Below are 13,888 nucleotides of genomic sequence, written 5' to 3'. Positions count from 1 at the left end.
TAGTATATTGGCAAACCACCTCTCTGAAGAGAAAAAAGAAAGAAAAAGCCCTGATGTGTAGCATTTGTTGATTTCAATGGCAGAAATACTCCCACTATTGCCTTTTTTTTTTTTTTTAAGAGAGAGAGAGAGAGCAGTGGAGGGGCAGAGAGAAAGAGAGGGAGAGAGAGAATCCCAAGCAGGCTCTGCTGTGAGCACAGAGCCTGACTAGGGGCTCGATCTCACAACCCTGGAATCAGGACCTGAGCCGAAATCAAGAGGGGACTGAATTGATTGAGGCACCCAGATGCTCTCAAAATAGCCAAATTAAGCTACCAGCATGAAGTCACTGAACAGATTTGGCAAGAGGTGCCCATGATTGGGTCTCAAGAGTCATTAAGAAATGCACGTATACTATCAATTGGTCCCAAGAACCAAATGAGAATTATATGGTATAATTCAGATAATTTCTTATGCAAAAAAAAAAGAGCCAGTAAGACCTAGCTCCAACAAAATTAAGCAAACGCACAAATACAGCAATTACTAAATCCCTCCCCCTGCCCAAAAAAAAGTTCTACAAGAAAAGAAATGGAATCCTATGACTCTGCGTGGCTTAGCTATAAACATTTACGTTGTCGTGGCAATGTCCACACAGAGTGCGGGTTTAACACTGCAAAATGTGATGCCCCATGTTGAGAGGAGGGGGGGAAGGAGTAGAAAACAGAGCTAAGTTGTCACTATCAGTAGACAATGCCTAAAAGTGAAAAATCAAGAAATAAAAGAATAAGTCTTTTATTTAGAAATATGAAGGTAAGGGGCACCTGGGTGGCTCAGTCAGTTGAGCGTCCGACTTCAGCTCAGGTCATGATCTCACGGTTCATGAGTTCAAACCCTGTGTCGGGCTCTGTGCTGACAGCTCGGAGCTTGGAGCCCGCCTCGGATTCTGTGTCTCCCTCTCTCTCTGCCCCTCCCCTGCTCATGCTCTGTCTCTCTGTCTCTCTCTCAAAAATAAACATTAAAAAAATTTTTTTAATTCAAAAAGAAATATGAAGGTAAACTATCAGAATAACGAGCCAAAAGAGATAAAGGCCACTGTCTGTGGGATACAGAACAGACACCCCGAGTAAATTAGGGCAGAAAACAGCTGCTTTTCTTTCTGACTCCATTAAGGCTTGCACACACTCGTGTGCACATATGCACACATACTCACATGCACAGACACACAAATAGGAAAGAAGAGGAGGAAAATTCAGACTTCTGATTATAAAGGTCTGACAACACAACTTTTTACCGCTCCCTTCCTTAAAACCTATTGAAATGATGAAAAGAATATAAAAATAAATCGGCATTTCTGCTGGAAAGACAGGAGAATGCACCAGTAGAGGACCAGGACAGTAGGCATTTCCAGATGATACAGAGGAGCTGGGATCGGATTGATTATTAAACCCAGTATACCTGATTTAAAAACAACCCCACACTCAAAAAAATAAAATAATAAAATATAAAATAAAATAAAATAAAACAAAATAAAACAAAATAAAATAAAATAAACCCCACAGAAGCCTAAGAGGAAACCTCAAACCTTCGCTAGCACAGCCCTGCTAACCCCCTACAACGATATTCCCATTTCCTTCCCACCAGCCTGCAGATAACCGCAGCTGTCTAGGATGGGGTTCCTGATCCTGGATGCTCTCTCCCAGATGAGAAAATGAAAGCAGACACTCTGGGCAGCGTGCCAGAGGGTTTACAACCACCAGGAGCAAGGGAAGAGGTAGAGAAGAGTTTTTCTGGTCCCGCTCTGCCCACTGCGCTAACCTACCACCTCATTTAGGAACCCTGCATCCACTGCCAGACAAACACGGAGACTTGCAACAGCCAGCATGGTTGGCAAAGCAAAGCACCACGGTGGGAAGGAGACTGAACAGATCTGGCATCGTGATTCCTTGTTGTCACTGTTATCCTGAGAGTCGCTCCTTTATTTCTTGTCACTGAGACCCTCGGAACTGTCCTGGATGCCATCGTTTTCAACACCTGGCTCAACTTTTTATCCATTCAGTGACTTTCTCCACACCTTCCCAGTACACTTTTTTCTTAATGTTTATTTATTTTTGAGCGGGGGAGGAGCAGAGAGGGAGGGAGACACAGAATGTGAAGCAGGCTCCAGGCTCTGAGCCATCAGCACAGAGCCCGATGCGGGGCTCGAACTCACCGACCATGGGATCATGACCTGAGCCAAAGTTGGACACTTAACCCACTGAGCCATCCAGGGGCCTCTCCAGTACATTTCTTTCTTGTTTAAGCTAACTAGAGTCAGAGTCTTACTTGGAATGAAAAAACCCTTGCCATACAAAAATATGGTTGAATGATAATAAGCTTAATTTTATGTTACTGAGTTTATATTTATATATCCCTATATTTATAATATATATATTATACTATTATAACTAATAACCTTAACATGGTACTAATATAGGAACACACACTGTTTTCAAATGCCTATGGAACATGCACAAAATAATCTCTTAGCTAACACACACACACAAATGGATAAATCACAAAAAGTAGAAATACACGTGACACAGTGTAAAACAAAACAAAACCAAAAAACTAAAAGAGAATTCCAAAATTATATCCACACTTATTTACTTGTAAAGAAATTAAAGCTGAAACTATTAAAAATTTAAGAAAAAAAATGTAGTAAGAACATTACCTCTCAAAATCTATGACATACCATGGGATAAAATGATTCTCAGAGAAAATTTTATAGCCTTAAATATATTCATTAGAAACCAAAAGTGAACTAAGGGAGTCAATTCAAAAAGCTGGGGAAAAAAAATTTTGTGTTAAAAACAACAGGGGCACATGGGTGGCTGTCGATTGAGCGTCTGACTCTTGATTTCAGCTCAGTTCATGATCCCAGGGTTGTGGAATTGAGCCCTTCACAGACACGCTCAGTCTTCATTGAGCACGGTCAGCTCGGAGCCTAAAGTCTCTCTCTCTCTCTCCCCCCCTTTCTCTCTCCCTCTGCCCCTCCCCCACTCATTCTCTCTCTCTCTCTCTCTCTCTCTCTCTCTCTCTCTCTCTCTCCCTCTCTCTCTCTCTCTCTCCCTCTAAAATAAAATTTAAAAAATAGATACCAGGTAAACAGAAAAAATGCAAAATAAAAAATAAGATAGATTAAAAAAAGTGGTTACTAATGCCAAAAGCTTGTCTTTTAAGAAATAATGTATAAATGATCAAAATTATTAATGAGAAGGGAGCACATGAAGATTATTTTCAAAATTATGGGAGTATTTTTTAATTATGGGAGTCAAGGCTTATGTAAGCAAGACGCAAGATCAAAAGCCATAAAAGAAAATATTGGCAGATTACACTCCATTTTTTTAAAAAAAGTTAAAAGAAATGAAGTGTCCAGAAACAAAATTAAGAAGTGAAGTGGAAATAACTTTATTATGAATTAAAAGCCAACGTTTTAAGGAACTGCTATAAACTAGTAAGAAAATCACATATACAAACACAATTTTTAATGTGCAAAACCTATATACAAAGTTCTTGGAAAAAGAATAACCAACAAACATTTGAAAGAATGCTCTAAGTTTAAGCAGTAAGTTTAAGCAGGAAGACCCCACTTTTCACCCATCACATCAGCAGAAATTTTAATCCATAACATGTAGTGTTAAAAAGGTTGTGAGGAAACAGGCTCTCCAACACATTGTTACTGGGAATGAAAACTGCTAGTATTTCTGGAGGACACTTTAGCAGTAGGTATTCAATTTTTTTAAGTTTCGTTATTTATTTTGAGAGAGACAGACGGTGCAAGTGGGGGAGGGACAAAGAGAGAGAATCACAAGCAGGCTCCACAGGGTCAGTGCAGAGCCAGAGGCTGGCCTCGAACTCAGGAACCATGTGATCGCGACCTCAACCAAAACCAAGAGTCAGACGTTTAACCAACCGCCCCATCCAGGCGCCCCAGGTGGTCAGTTTTTTTTTTTTTAACCTTTATTCATTTTTGAGAGACAGAGACAGAGCGCAAGTAGGGGAGGGGCAGAGCGAGAGGGAGACCCAGAATCTGAAGCAGGCTCCAGGCTCTGAGCTGTCAGCACAGAGCTCCACCCCCCCCCCTCAAACCCAGAACCTCCAGATCATGACCTGAGCCAAAGTCGGACACTTAACAGACTGAGGCACCCAGGCGCGCCCCTCAATTTTTTAATGTCACACCCCTTCCAACCAAGCCACTTCCAGAAATCCATCCGACTAAAATACTTGAACATGTGCACAAAAATATAAGTATAAAGATGCACTGAAGCACTTTTTTTTGGATTAGTGAATAAACAAAAACAGAAACAAATTTTCTGTCACTCAGAAGGAAAATGAGGTTTGATGAAAGGATTGATGAGCAGCCTTTAAAACGAATGAGAAAATCTATAGGTACTTACATGAAAAAGTTTCCAACTTAGTGTTAAATGGCAGAAAGTAAACTATTGAATGCAAATTACATAGTGAGTAATTAGATCTGTGTATCATATACGTACATACAAGTAGGCGTGTAGGGTGGGCAGGTAGGGCACGGAGAGACTTCCGCTTTTTATGCTAAATTCCCATGTTTTAGTAAAGGAAAAAAGGAGAAAAAAAGGACAGTTTGGAAACTGACACATCAAACCCGTGAGTTCACCTTAGGGGATAAAGGAGGGGTGAGAATGGAAAAAATGTTTACTTTTCAGTCTTACCCTGTAAACTTGGGGGGGGGGCATATTGTATTGGAGAGGATAATACAACATGCAGGTATTACGCAATTTTTGTGAAAATGCCATTTTTAGTATAAAGAAACAATAACGCTTTCCAAAGACCATGAGTTTACAGTTTTTACATAATAAGTTTACAATTTTCCAAGTCACAGTAAAAATAAAATAGCAGCGCTTATGTGTTTCACCTGGTACTTTTCCAGTTCTCCTTCGTTTTCAACAATACTAGGAATTACTTCAAAAGAATTCCTTCCTCGTTTATGGAATATTACTACCCCGAAACAGGACCTTCCAGACCAAGAGTTCAAAGCACAATCAGCTCGACGGTTGCAGGAGAGAACCCCCACGTGGCGGGATGCAGGGGTGCGGGGCTGTTCTCCCACTGCCCAACACCTACTACAGCAGTAGGCGGTGTAACTGTCCGAGTCCACCCAGAGCTCGGGTGGCACGCAGAGCTGTCCCCATCCACCGCGCGTGGCACGGGGACTGCAGAAAGGGGTCGGGCGACGGTGGGGACGAGGTCAGAAGCCGGAACGGGGCGACAGGGACCGCCGCCTGCCCGCCGCGTACACGCGTGCCCAGGAGCGCACTTGCAAGGGCACCGGGCGGGAGGCGCGCGGCCCCGGCGGGGCAGTCGCCAGCGGGCGGACGGGAGGCCCGGGAAGGGGGCACCGCCCGGCCTCTTCCGCCGCGCTCGGCCCGGGCGCCCTGACGCACGTCCGCCCACGACCGCTCCCTCCATTTTGTCCCCAGTCTCCTTCGGGCGAGGCGGGCGGCGCTCTTTTAAAGCCATTAAGTCGTGGAACTAATAGGGGAGGCGGCGGGGCGGGCGTGGGACGGCGGAGTGCAGGGGGCCGGCGCTGGGGGCTACACGGCCGCCGGCGCTGGGTGGAGCTGCACGCGGCAGCCAGGGCTTGTCCTAGGGCCGGAAGGACAAAGGACACTCAGGGACCGCGGGCCGCGAGCGAGCGCGGGCCGACTTCCGGGCCGGTGGGCCAGGGCTGGGGGCGGGCTGGGCCGCCGACCCGGCCGCGGGGCCCGCGCGCAGGACAAAGCGGCGGCGGCGCGCCCGCTCTCCGCGCCGCGGACCCGCCTCGCGCGCGCGCGCGCCCGGCACCCAGGCACGCGCGCGCGCGCCCGGCGGCCGACGGTTAGAAATGGCGGTCGGGGCGGAAGGAGGGGGCTGGGGCGGGAAGCGGCGCAGCCTCGAGGCGCCAGGGTTTTGTTTTGCCCCCGCCCCGCCGAGGATCCCAGTGCAGGGCTGTTTCACGAGCCCTCCTTCTCTCACGGCCCCGGCCCCCCGGACTGCGGAGACCCCCTTGTGGAGAAGGCGTCACCCGCCCGTTTGAACAAAGGAGACGGCCCCCCAACCCAGGCGGCGGCCCTGCGCGGCCACTGCGGAGACGGCAGAAACCTGCCCTAAAATGGCGGCCGGCGCGCGGGGGCGGGGCTGGCGGGGGAGGGGGCTTCCGCTCGCGGCGCGGGCGGGGCGGGGCGGGGCGCAGGCGCCCTCCGGAGGCCATGGCCGCCGCGCCGGAGCCCGGCGAGCCCGCCAAGGGGAAGGTAAAGGGGCGCGCGGGCCGGGGGCCGGCGGTGGGGGGAGGCCACCCGCCGGGACGCGGGTTCCGGAGAGTTACCGTCCCCGCCCCGACATTTCTAGCCGCAGCGTCCTGACGAAAGTGTCCGGGACTCGGGGGCGGAGGGGACCGAGCGGCACCGGCAGTGACCGTGACACGGGCTGGCGGCACTGAAGGAGAGCGTAGCCGGCCGGGGGCCCTGCACCGCCATGTGCTGGTCGCGGTGAAGAGCGTTTGCGCGCTCCCCGAGCACCGGTGCCTGGCCTTGCAGATTGTGTCCTGAGCACGACACACGGGGACCCCGGAGTGCCGAGGAAGGGAAACTTGGTTAGATTCCGGGGAACTGCTGCGCACAGCAGGCGGAGGGCGGGTGAAGACTGAGGTTTTCCCCGTTTGCGTGCGCTCACCTGCAAACTGCATGGCGCGTTGCTCCCAGGATAAAAGCCGAATTCCGTGGCCTGTAGTACAAAGCCCTCACGTAGCCCCTAACCGTGCAGCCTGTGTGATTCCTCTCCCTTCCAATTGCACCAAAGCTACCCGAGGCTCTAGACACAGGGGGCTTGGAAAAGGAGGGCGGTTTCTCCTAAAGGGCCTCCTGACTCCCCAAAGCAGACCCGGCACCTTCCACTTAGCTACATCATTCCCGCACTCATGATACTGGATGTGCATCATTTATGTCGTCTTCCTCTTGGGCTCCTTCAGGGAACCCAATTTATATATCCTCGGTGCTGACCGAATAACGGATGTTCAGAAAATGGAAGAAAACATTTTTTTCAATAGAGAGCTTGTAGAGATGCTCACTTTGGATCAATAATGAACAAATACGCAAGAACTACTGTGTGCCAGAACGGTCCTAATCTACAGTTTTAGGATAGTCTCTGCTCAGCTTGGAAATTTTGCTACCTCAGTTACTGCTTCTCTGGGGATTTTTCCTTTAAATTTGGCTCAAGTCATCAGATGGTTAATATGAACAAATGTTGGATATTTCCATGTTGAATATCAAAACATATTTGTCAGTTTCTACACTATTAGTGCCTTTTTTTTTTTTTAATGCCTCATATACTATTTGGAGTATACGTCATGTAACCAAATGTACCCCAATTTAAAAGTTGTTTATTTCAAGAGGCACCATAACTGTAAGCACTGGCATCTTAAATAGGGCTTTTATCCCTCTGTTTGTTACCTTTGACAGATGACTGCTATCATTTAAGGGTGCAAAGTATGGTTTAGCCATTGAAAATTTAAAAATTTAATGAAAAAAAAAAACTATTGACCTATTTAATTGGTCCATCATTAGTAAAACAAAATACTGTAGTTGGTGAAAAGAAGGCTTAGGTACAAGCCGCTAAACTGAACACCACCAGATTTATGTGGCAAGGTTGGGAGGGGGGGGGAAAGCTTACTCATAAAACACTAGTACCTATCAAAGCTCATACAAAGAGATTACAAAATTTATGTAGCATAAGCTATGACTGAATTAGTAGCCCAGGGTGGTGTCAGAAAAGGAAGCTTGCAGTTCTTTTTAAAGAATTATTCAGTGATCATTCCAGTGTAATCTAGGGATTATTAGCATCAGCAAACCTAAGATAAAAATGGGAGTTAATCAAGCTGATAGAACTAACCCTTAAAAACTTTCTGCCCCCATTCTTTGCTCTCCAGGAAACTTTAAAATACAAAATTTGGTACTGGCCTACCAGGAAAGCACTGTAGGCAAATTCTGAATTTATCAACCCATTCAAAAAGTATTTACAGAGTACCTACTGAGTATTAGGCACTTGGTGCCAAAGACACAGCCTTGATCAAAACAGGCAAAATGTTCCTTGTGGAACTTCCATTGTGCTGCAGGACTCAGACAAAAGGGAAACCAGAATTTCAGCTACTGACTCAACCACGCAAAGATCCAGAAGAAAGGCAGTGTGTGCTAAGGAAGAACCATCTGGGTCGGTGTACCTAGACCAGAGGATGAGAGAGAGTGGGGGCCTTCACGACAGTAGTAAGGAAGGCATGGGGGATTTAAAAGGACGATGGTCTGTGAAGATACCATGAGGGATGATGGTAGCCTGGTAGGAGCAGCGGAGGTGAATTCAGTTCAGGATGTGTTTGGTTCAGGCATGTCCCAGACTTGCCAACACATTGGACATGGGTTTGATGAAGGATTCAAGGATGATGGTGCCTAGGTTTTTGGTCCGCAAATTGGTGGAGGAGTGATGCCTGAAAAGTAATTCTAATTTGGAAGTATCAATTTCAAGGTGCTTCTCTGACATACACAAGGCATCGCTAGACAGATGAACTGGGGAAATGAAAGCTTGGGAGAGGTTAGGTGTGATTTACAAATATGGGGAGTCGCCATCATGCAAATGGCATTTAATTGAAAGCCTACATTTGGGAGCGCCAAAGGGCAGTCAGTGCGAGAGGTCATCGGAGGAGGGAACAGCAGAACTGCCAGGAATGGCCAGCAAGGTAGAAAACCAGGAGGCGCTGTCCCTCCCATCTGAAGCCAAGGAAAGCGTTTTGAAAACAAACGGTGGCCCGTGCCAGGTGTGCTGATGGGAGTACGGCGGGTTTTATGGTGTCTCACGCAGGCTTCTGCAGTGCAGCGTAGGGATAAATGCTCTTTGAAGTGAGTTAAAAGGAGGGGAGGTTAACTTTAGCTTTGCAGTGAGAGGGAGCAGAAAAATGGGATTGTACCTTAGGCGGCTTGTTGGGGAGAGGGGTGCCAAGAGAGGAGGGGTTTTGTTTTTAGCCCGGAGAGGAAAAATAATGGTGCAAATGAAGGGGTAACCACATTTGCACCATTTTTGAGTGGTCAGGAGGAACCCACTGCAGTTAGGACTGGTTTGAAATAGGAAGGCACCCATTTCATCCGGCGCATCGGGAGGAAAGTATGTACCGGCCCTTGATGCAGTGGGAAATGGGGTGCCTCTATAGTTCAGTCTATTTCCTATAAATTATTAAACTGGCATGCTGGCTTAGAAATCTTTTGAGCATCCCTAATTCCATTAAGGTGAGCTGGAAAAGCTGCTTTTCCAAATCTAAGCTTAAAATTTTTATGGGGCACCTGGCTGATTCAGTCAGTAGAGCATGTAAACACTTAATCTTGGGGTCGTGAGTTCGAACCCCACGTTGGGCAGAAGAGTGTTTTTTAAAAAAATCTTAACATAAATAGTACTCCAAAGGGACTTACGGCTTGAGCCCTTTAATTTACATTTCTGAGCCTTACAATTCAGTGTACTTTCTAAAAGTGTTCTATGTGCTTAAGACTGGTTTTTCATTAATTTTCCTATACTTGCTTTTAAGTAATCAGTCTAAACTCCAGCTTTACTGGGAAGCTGAGAATTCTCTACCAGTGAAGGGAAGATTGGGCTCTTAAAAGAAGTCTGTGCACTCTCACCCAGTTTTGGTACAAACTGCCGATCTGTACTTAGTACTTACTCCCGAGATGTGTGACCTTTGGAAAACGTCCCCCGATTTCATTTATGAAAACAAAAGAAAGGGTTAAGGATGTGGGAAGGACAAGCTTTGGAGGTCAGGCAGACTTACTTCCACGTCCTCTCTGACCTCTCTGCAGCAGGTCACAGCCAGGCTCAGAGGTCTCCTCACATTGAGAGGTTGTGACAAGGGATGTAAAGGGCCTGGAAGGACAACTCCCACCCCAGCTCTAAATTACTGTTGTTTAATTAGACCAGTGTTGGTTTCTTAACTTTAGCACAAACCAGTTTTGTTGGATGTGGTGCTGATAAATGTAGTGTGGAATGTTTGGCAGCAGCATCCTTGGCCTGTAGCCACATGTTGGTTTTCTAGAAGATTCCATTTTATGAAGTAGATGTAACTTCTTTTAAGGGGTCTTTTAAAATAAGACTATTTTGAATCACCTCCCTTTTTAACATTTACTTTTCTTAACAGTATCTAAAAGCTGTCCCTGATCTGGTAAGATTCATAGAAGGGGGGGGGGGGGACCCTGAAACTTTCTAAACCTAGATCTCCACGGCCCATCCCAGAATCTGAAGGCAGATTTGAAAACCTCTAAACTGAAAAAAGGTAAATTTCCTAGCTGACTTAGTGCTATTTCATACATTTGCAAAGGTATTTTACTTTATAAAGAACTGGGGTTGGTAGCAATTTGCCCAAGTACCCCCAGAAACGTTTCGTCTGCAGATCCTGCCCGGTAGGACTCGGGCACGGAAGGGAATCCACATGAAAAAAGCCATTCATAGAGTGATGTGTGGCCAACCCGATCGTTCCTTTTATTCTTAGGATGTCTCTGCCCAAACGTGCAAGCCATAGTGACTTCCTACCCTGTGGCAGACCTGAGAAAATGGGCACAAACCACCCCTTCTGGTCTTCCCCTAGGTAAACGGGCTGGTCTGAAGACGAGGGCATTAGCCCTGGACTGCAGTGGGGAGCCCTGTCTGCAGAGCAGCGCATACCCTCCCTACCTGCCATGCCTGTTCTGTCCCCCTTGGCTTTTTGAGCTGATGGGGGACAAGCGGAGTTTTCCTAAATCAAATGAACTGCTAGAAACAGAATCAACCTCCTTGAAAACACAGGGACGTATTAAGTTTGTACTGAAGAGCTTTTACAATTAAGTCAGCAACATGTATCCACCAAGCAGCATTAGGGGTGTGTGTCTGGAATGGGGGAACAGGGAGAGAGAAGAAAATGGGATAATCAAGAAGATACATAATTTCAGCTTTATTGTTAACCAAATCACACTTCTTGCCTGGCAGCAGCTTGAGCCAAAGCAGCAAACACAGGAGGAAATACAAACAAGAGTATCTTCATAATTCAACCTTTAATCTGATTTGCCATTTACTGCCCTTTTCCCATTCCTTCCGGATCTTTTCCCTCCTCCTACAGAATCCTGCCTCACACCATGCTGTTCACAAATTATTCATTGAAACGTTTTAAAATATTTACTAAGAGGGCGTGCGTGTGCACACACACATTGGGGGAGGAGAGAATCGCAAGCAGGCTGTGCTGTCCGTGCAGGGCTGGATGCGGGGCTCCATCCGTGACCCTGGGATCACGACCTGCGCCGAAATCAGGGGTCAGACACTTAGCTGAGCCACCCCAGGTGCCCCATAACTGAAACCTTTATTTTTTTAAATGTTTATTTTTGAGAGAGAACGCGAGTGGGGGAGGGGCAGAGAGCCGGGGACAAAGGATCTGAAGTGGGCTCGGCAGTGACAGCTGCGGGGCTGACAGCAGACAGCCTGATGTGGGGCTCAGACTCAATCAGACCTGAGCCAAGGTCGGGACACTTAACTGACTGAGCCACCCAGGCACCCCCATGACTGAAACCTTTATATGGACAAGTCTGCTTCCTTTTTTCAAAGTCTGTTACCGAAAACTTGCATTTACTCATGTTTTAGGAAACCGTCTCATTGTTTTCTAAGTCCTTCTTACGTAGGCATGCCAGAGTGAAGCAAGTGTGACTTTAAAAAAAAAAATTGTGTCCTGCCTTCCCCGAACCCCGAAAATCGAGTTCCATTGGATATTCACACTAAGCACGTGAGGCTAAGCTGAGCAGTAGGTTTTTTAATCAGGAAGAGCAAGTCCATACATCCATGCAGACTGTAGAAAAAGAAGGCAAGGTTCATCTTAGCACCCGAAGGAACTTAAATCCTCTCCTAGCCTGATGCCTTTCATTATAGATGGAGGGCCACAGACATTAAAGAATACACATATATCCCACAGGCTGTAGAAGTCGGTGGCAGAGCTGACAGAGAAACCCACCTGCACGTTTCCACGGCTTTCCCCATGACGCCTCCCCCGCCCCTCAGTGCCGTGTGCTATCAACAAAGACTCAAATACAGTCCAGCACAATTTCTTATCACAGGCAAGGAAACAGACCAAGAAATAGTGCACGTTTATCTTCACGTGAAATACTTTCATGAACAAAACTGATGTTCACCTGATACCAATAAAATCCGAAGTCCTTGTTGACTTTAAAACAAACGGCACTATAGTCTCATAAGCAAGCGCGGCTGAGTATTTACTTTTACCATTCTGTGCTTCCCGAGGTATGGGAAGCAAAGTGTTGCTTAATTTCAGTGATCACCAGATTCCCACCAGATAATTTCATTGATGTTTAAACGATCAATGATCAGAGTGACGGATGCTCTTATTCCCAAATCAGTCAACCGGCAAATTGTGGTATTAACACCATACTTTAATTCGTTTAGATGTTTAAGTTGTCCTGTTGTAATGGGGTTTTCTGATCAGATTCTCCAGGTTTCCCACATTTAGAGATTCAGACTGTGGGCCAAAGCCCGATGACCAAAGATGGTAAGTGGGTTCACGGTTGTCACACAGCACATAGCCTAGAGTTTCTAATCTTTGCCAAACCACCCAGAAATAAAATATTTTGTTCAATCCAGGTTCTTTTCTATTTTATCCTAGACCTTTAAGCTCCTAGGAATTTTGGATGTCGAGAACATCCCCTGTGCACGAGATTCAGTATTATATGGTTCATTAGGATCTGTTGTGGCTGGCCTTGGACATTTTTTGTTAACTAGTGAGTATCTGTTTTTCTCTACGTGTGGTGAACATTTCCTAGAGGGACTAGTATGTAATGTTTAATTACGATGGTCATGTTATGCTTTTTGACAGGTAGGATTAGAAGATCGTGTGATGTTGGAGTAGGAGGATTTATCTTGGTGACATTAGGATGCTGGTATGTGTACTAAGTAATTCCAGAATATCCAGGATGGTGATAGGTCTCTCCAGTTCAAGCACATGCTCTTTTCTGAGCCACCTCCCACTAGAAGACTCCCCCCACCCCTGTGCCTTTATATCTTTTAAATGTGCGTATGTAGACGCATTTTATACCATTCGTCAGATGAACGGACGAATGCAGGACATTCCGTCAACACCGAGTTAGGACTTGTACTTTAGGGAAGGCCTCAACCTTCTACACGCTCACTTCCGGCTTATGGCATCACAGCTGAAAATGCTACTTTAAGAGTGTGTTCACAACTACTGGCACAACACATGCATGAATCTGATGATGGGTTTTCTTAAGGGGGGCGGGGGGAGCCAGACCCAGAGGACCCAGAGGACCCAGAGTACATCATACATATGAGGTTCTACAAGTAAAACTAAGCTAAAGGTCATGAAAGTCCTCATTTTATGTAAAGCATACCTTAATAATAATGTGCTCATAGGTATTCTTGACATCAAACTACCCCCCACAAACAGTACTCCAAATTAGAATGGTGGTATTTTCAGTCTTGGAATAGTCATCTGTAAGGCCTCTTGAATTTTGTTACTACAGACATCACACTTGTCTCTAGAAGAACTTTCTATGAAGAAAGACTTAACTCCTGTTCTTTTCTTACAAGGTTCCACTGTAGGTATAATTATGCAAAGCTAAGAATCCAGGAAAGAATGGCCAGAGAAGGAATTAAAAATAAGATTTTATATGAAAGTACCCACCTTGATCCTCAAAGAAAACCAGCCAACGGCAACGGCGGCAGTGGGGTGACCTCGAGCACAGAAAACCCAGCTACAACTCACTGAGGTCCACGCTAGTACACCTTGTACGTGCCGTGACTTTCAATCAAGTAAATAAAGCGTGTGTTAGTTGTA

At 46.2% G+C, this 13,888-nt stretch overlaps 1 protein-coding gene across 1 annotated transcript; it reads left to right on the top strand.

Annotated features, from left to right (window-relative positions):
* Positions 1-6,212: 6,212 nt before the first annotated feature.
* On the top strand, positions 6,213-13,888 carry LOC102969426 (cytochrome c oxidase assembly protein COX20, mitochondrial). The gene is made up of 4 exons (XM_042977058.1): positions 6,213-6,284; positions 12,701-12,815; positions 12,911-12,974; positions 13,642-13,888. Exons 1-4 carry the CDS (start codon positions 6,243-6,245, stop codon positions 13,817-13,819), a joined length of 399 nt encoding a protein of 132 aa, XP_042832992.1. The 5' UTR covers positions 6,213-6,242; the 3' UTR covers positions 13,820-13,888.

The sequence above is a fragment of the Panthera tigris genome, chromosome F3 (genome assembly GCF_018350195.1).
Source record: "Panthera tigris isolate Pti1 chromosome F3, P.tigris_Pti1_mat1.1, whole genome shotgun sequence".
In the NCBI taxonomy this organism is placed as follows: domain Eukaryota; kingdom Metazoa; phylum Chordata; class Mammalia; order Carnivora; family Felidae; genus Panthera; species Panthera tigris.
The sequence above is the reverse complement of the archived record's forward strand: the minus strand, read 5'-3'. Positions and strand labels throughout refer to the sequence as shown.

Bases quoted from the DNA above. Each gene is read 5' to 3' on its own strand.
- LOC102969426 (XM_042977058.1), top strand. From the start codon at position 6,243: ATGGCCGCCGCGCCGGAGCCCGGCGAGCCCGCCAAGGGGAAG. The intron at 12,816-12,910 runs GTGAGTATCTGT...GCTTTTTGACAG, and splicing joins TGGACATTTTTTGTTAACTA to GTAGGATTAGAAGATCGTGT. The intron at 12,975-13,641 runs GTATGTGTACTA...TTTTCTTACAAG, and splicing joins TTGGTGACATTAGGATGCTG to GTTCCACTGTAGGTATAATT.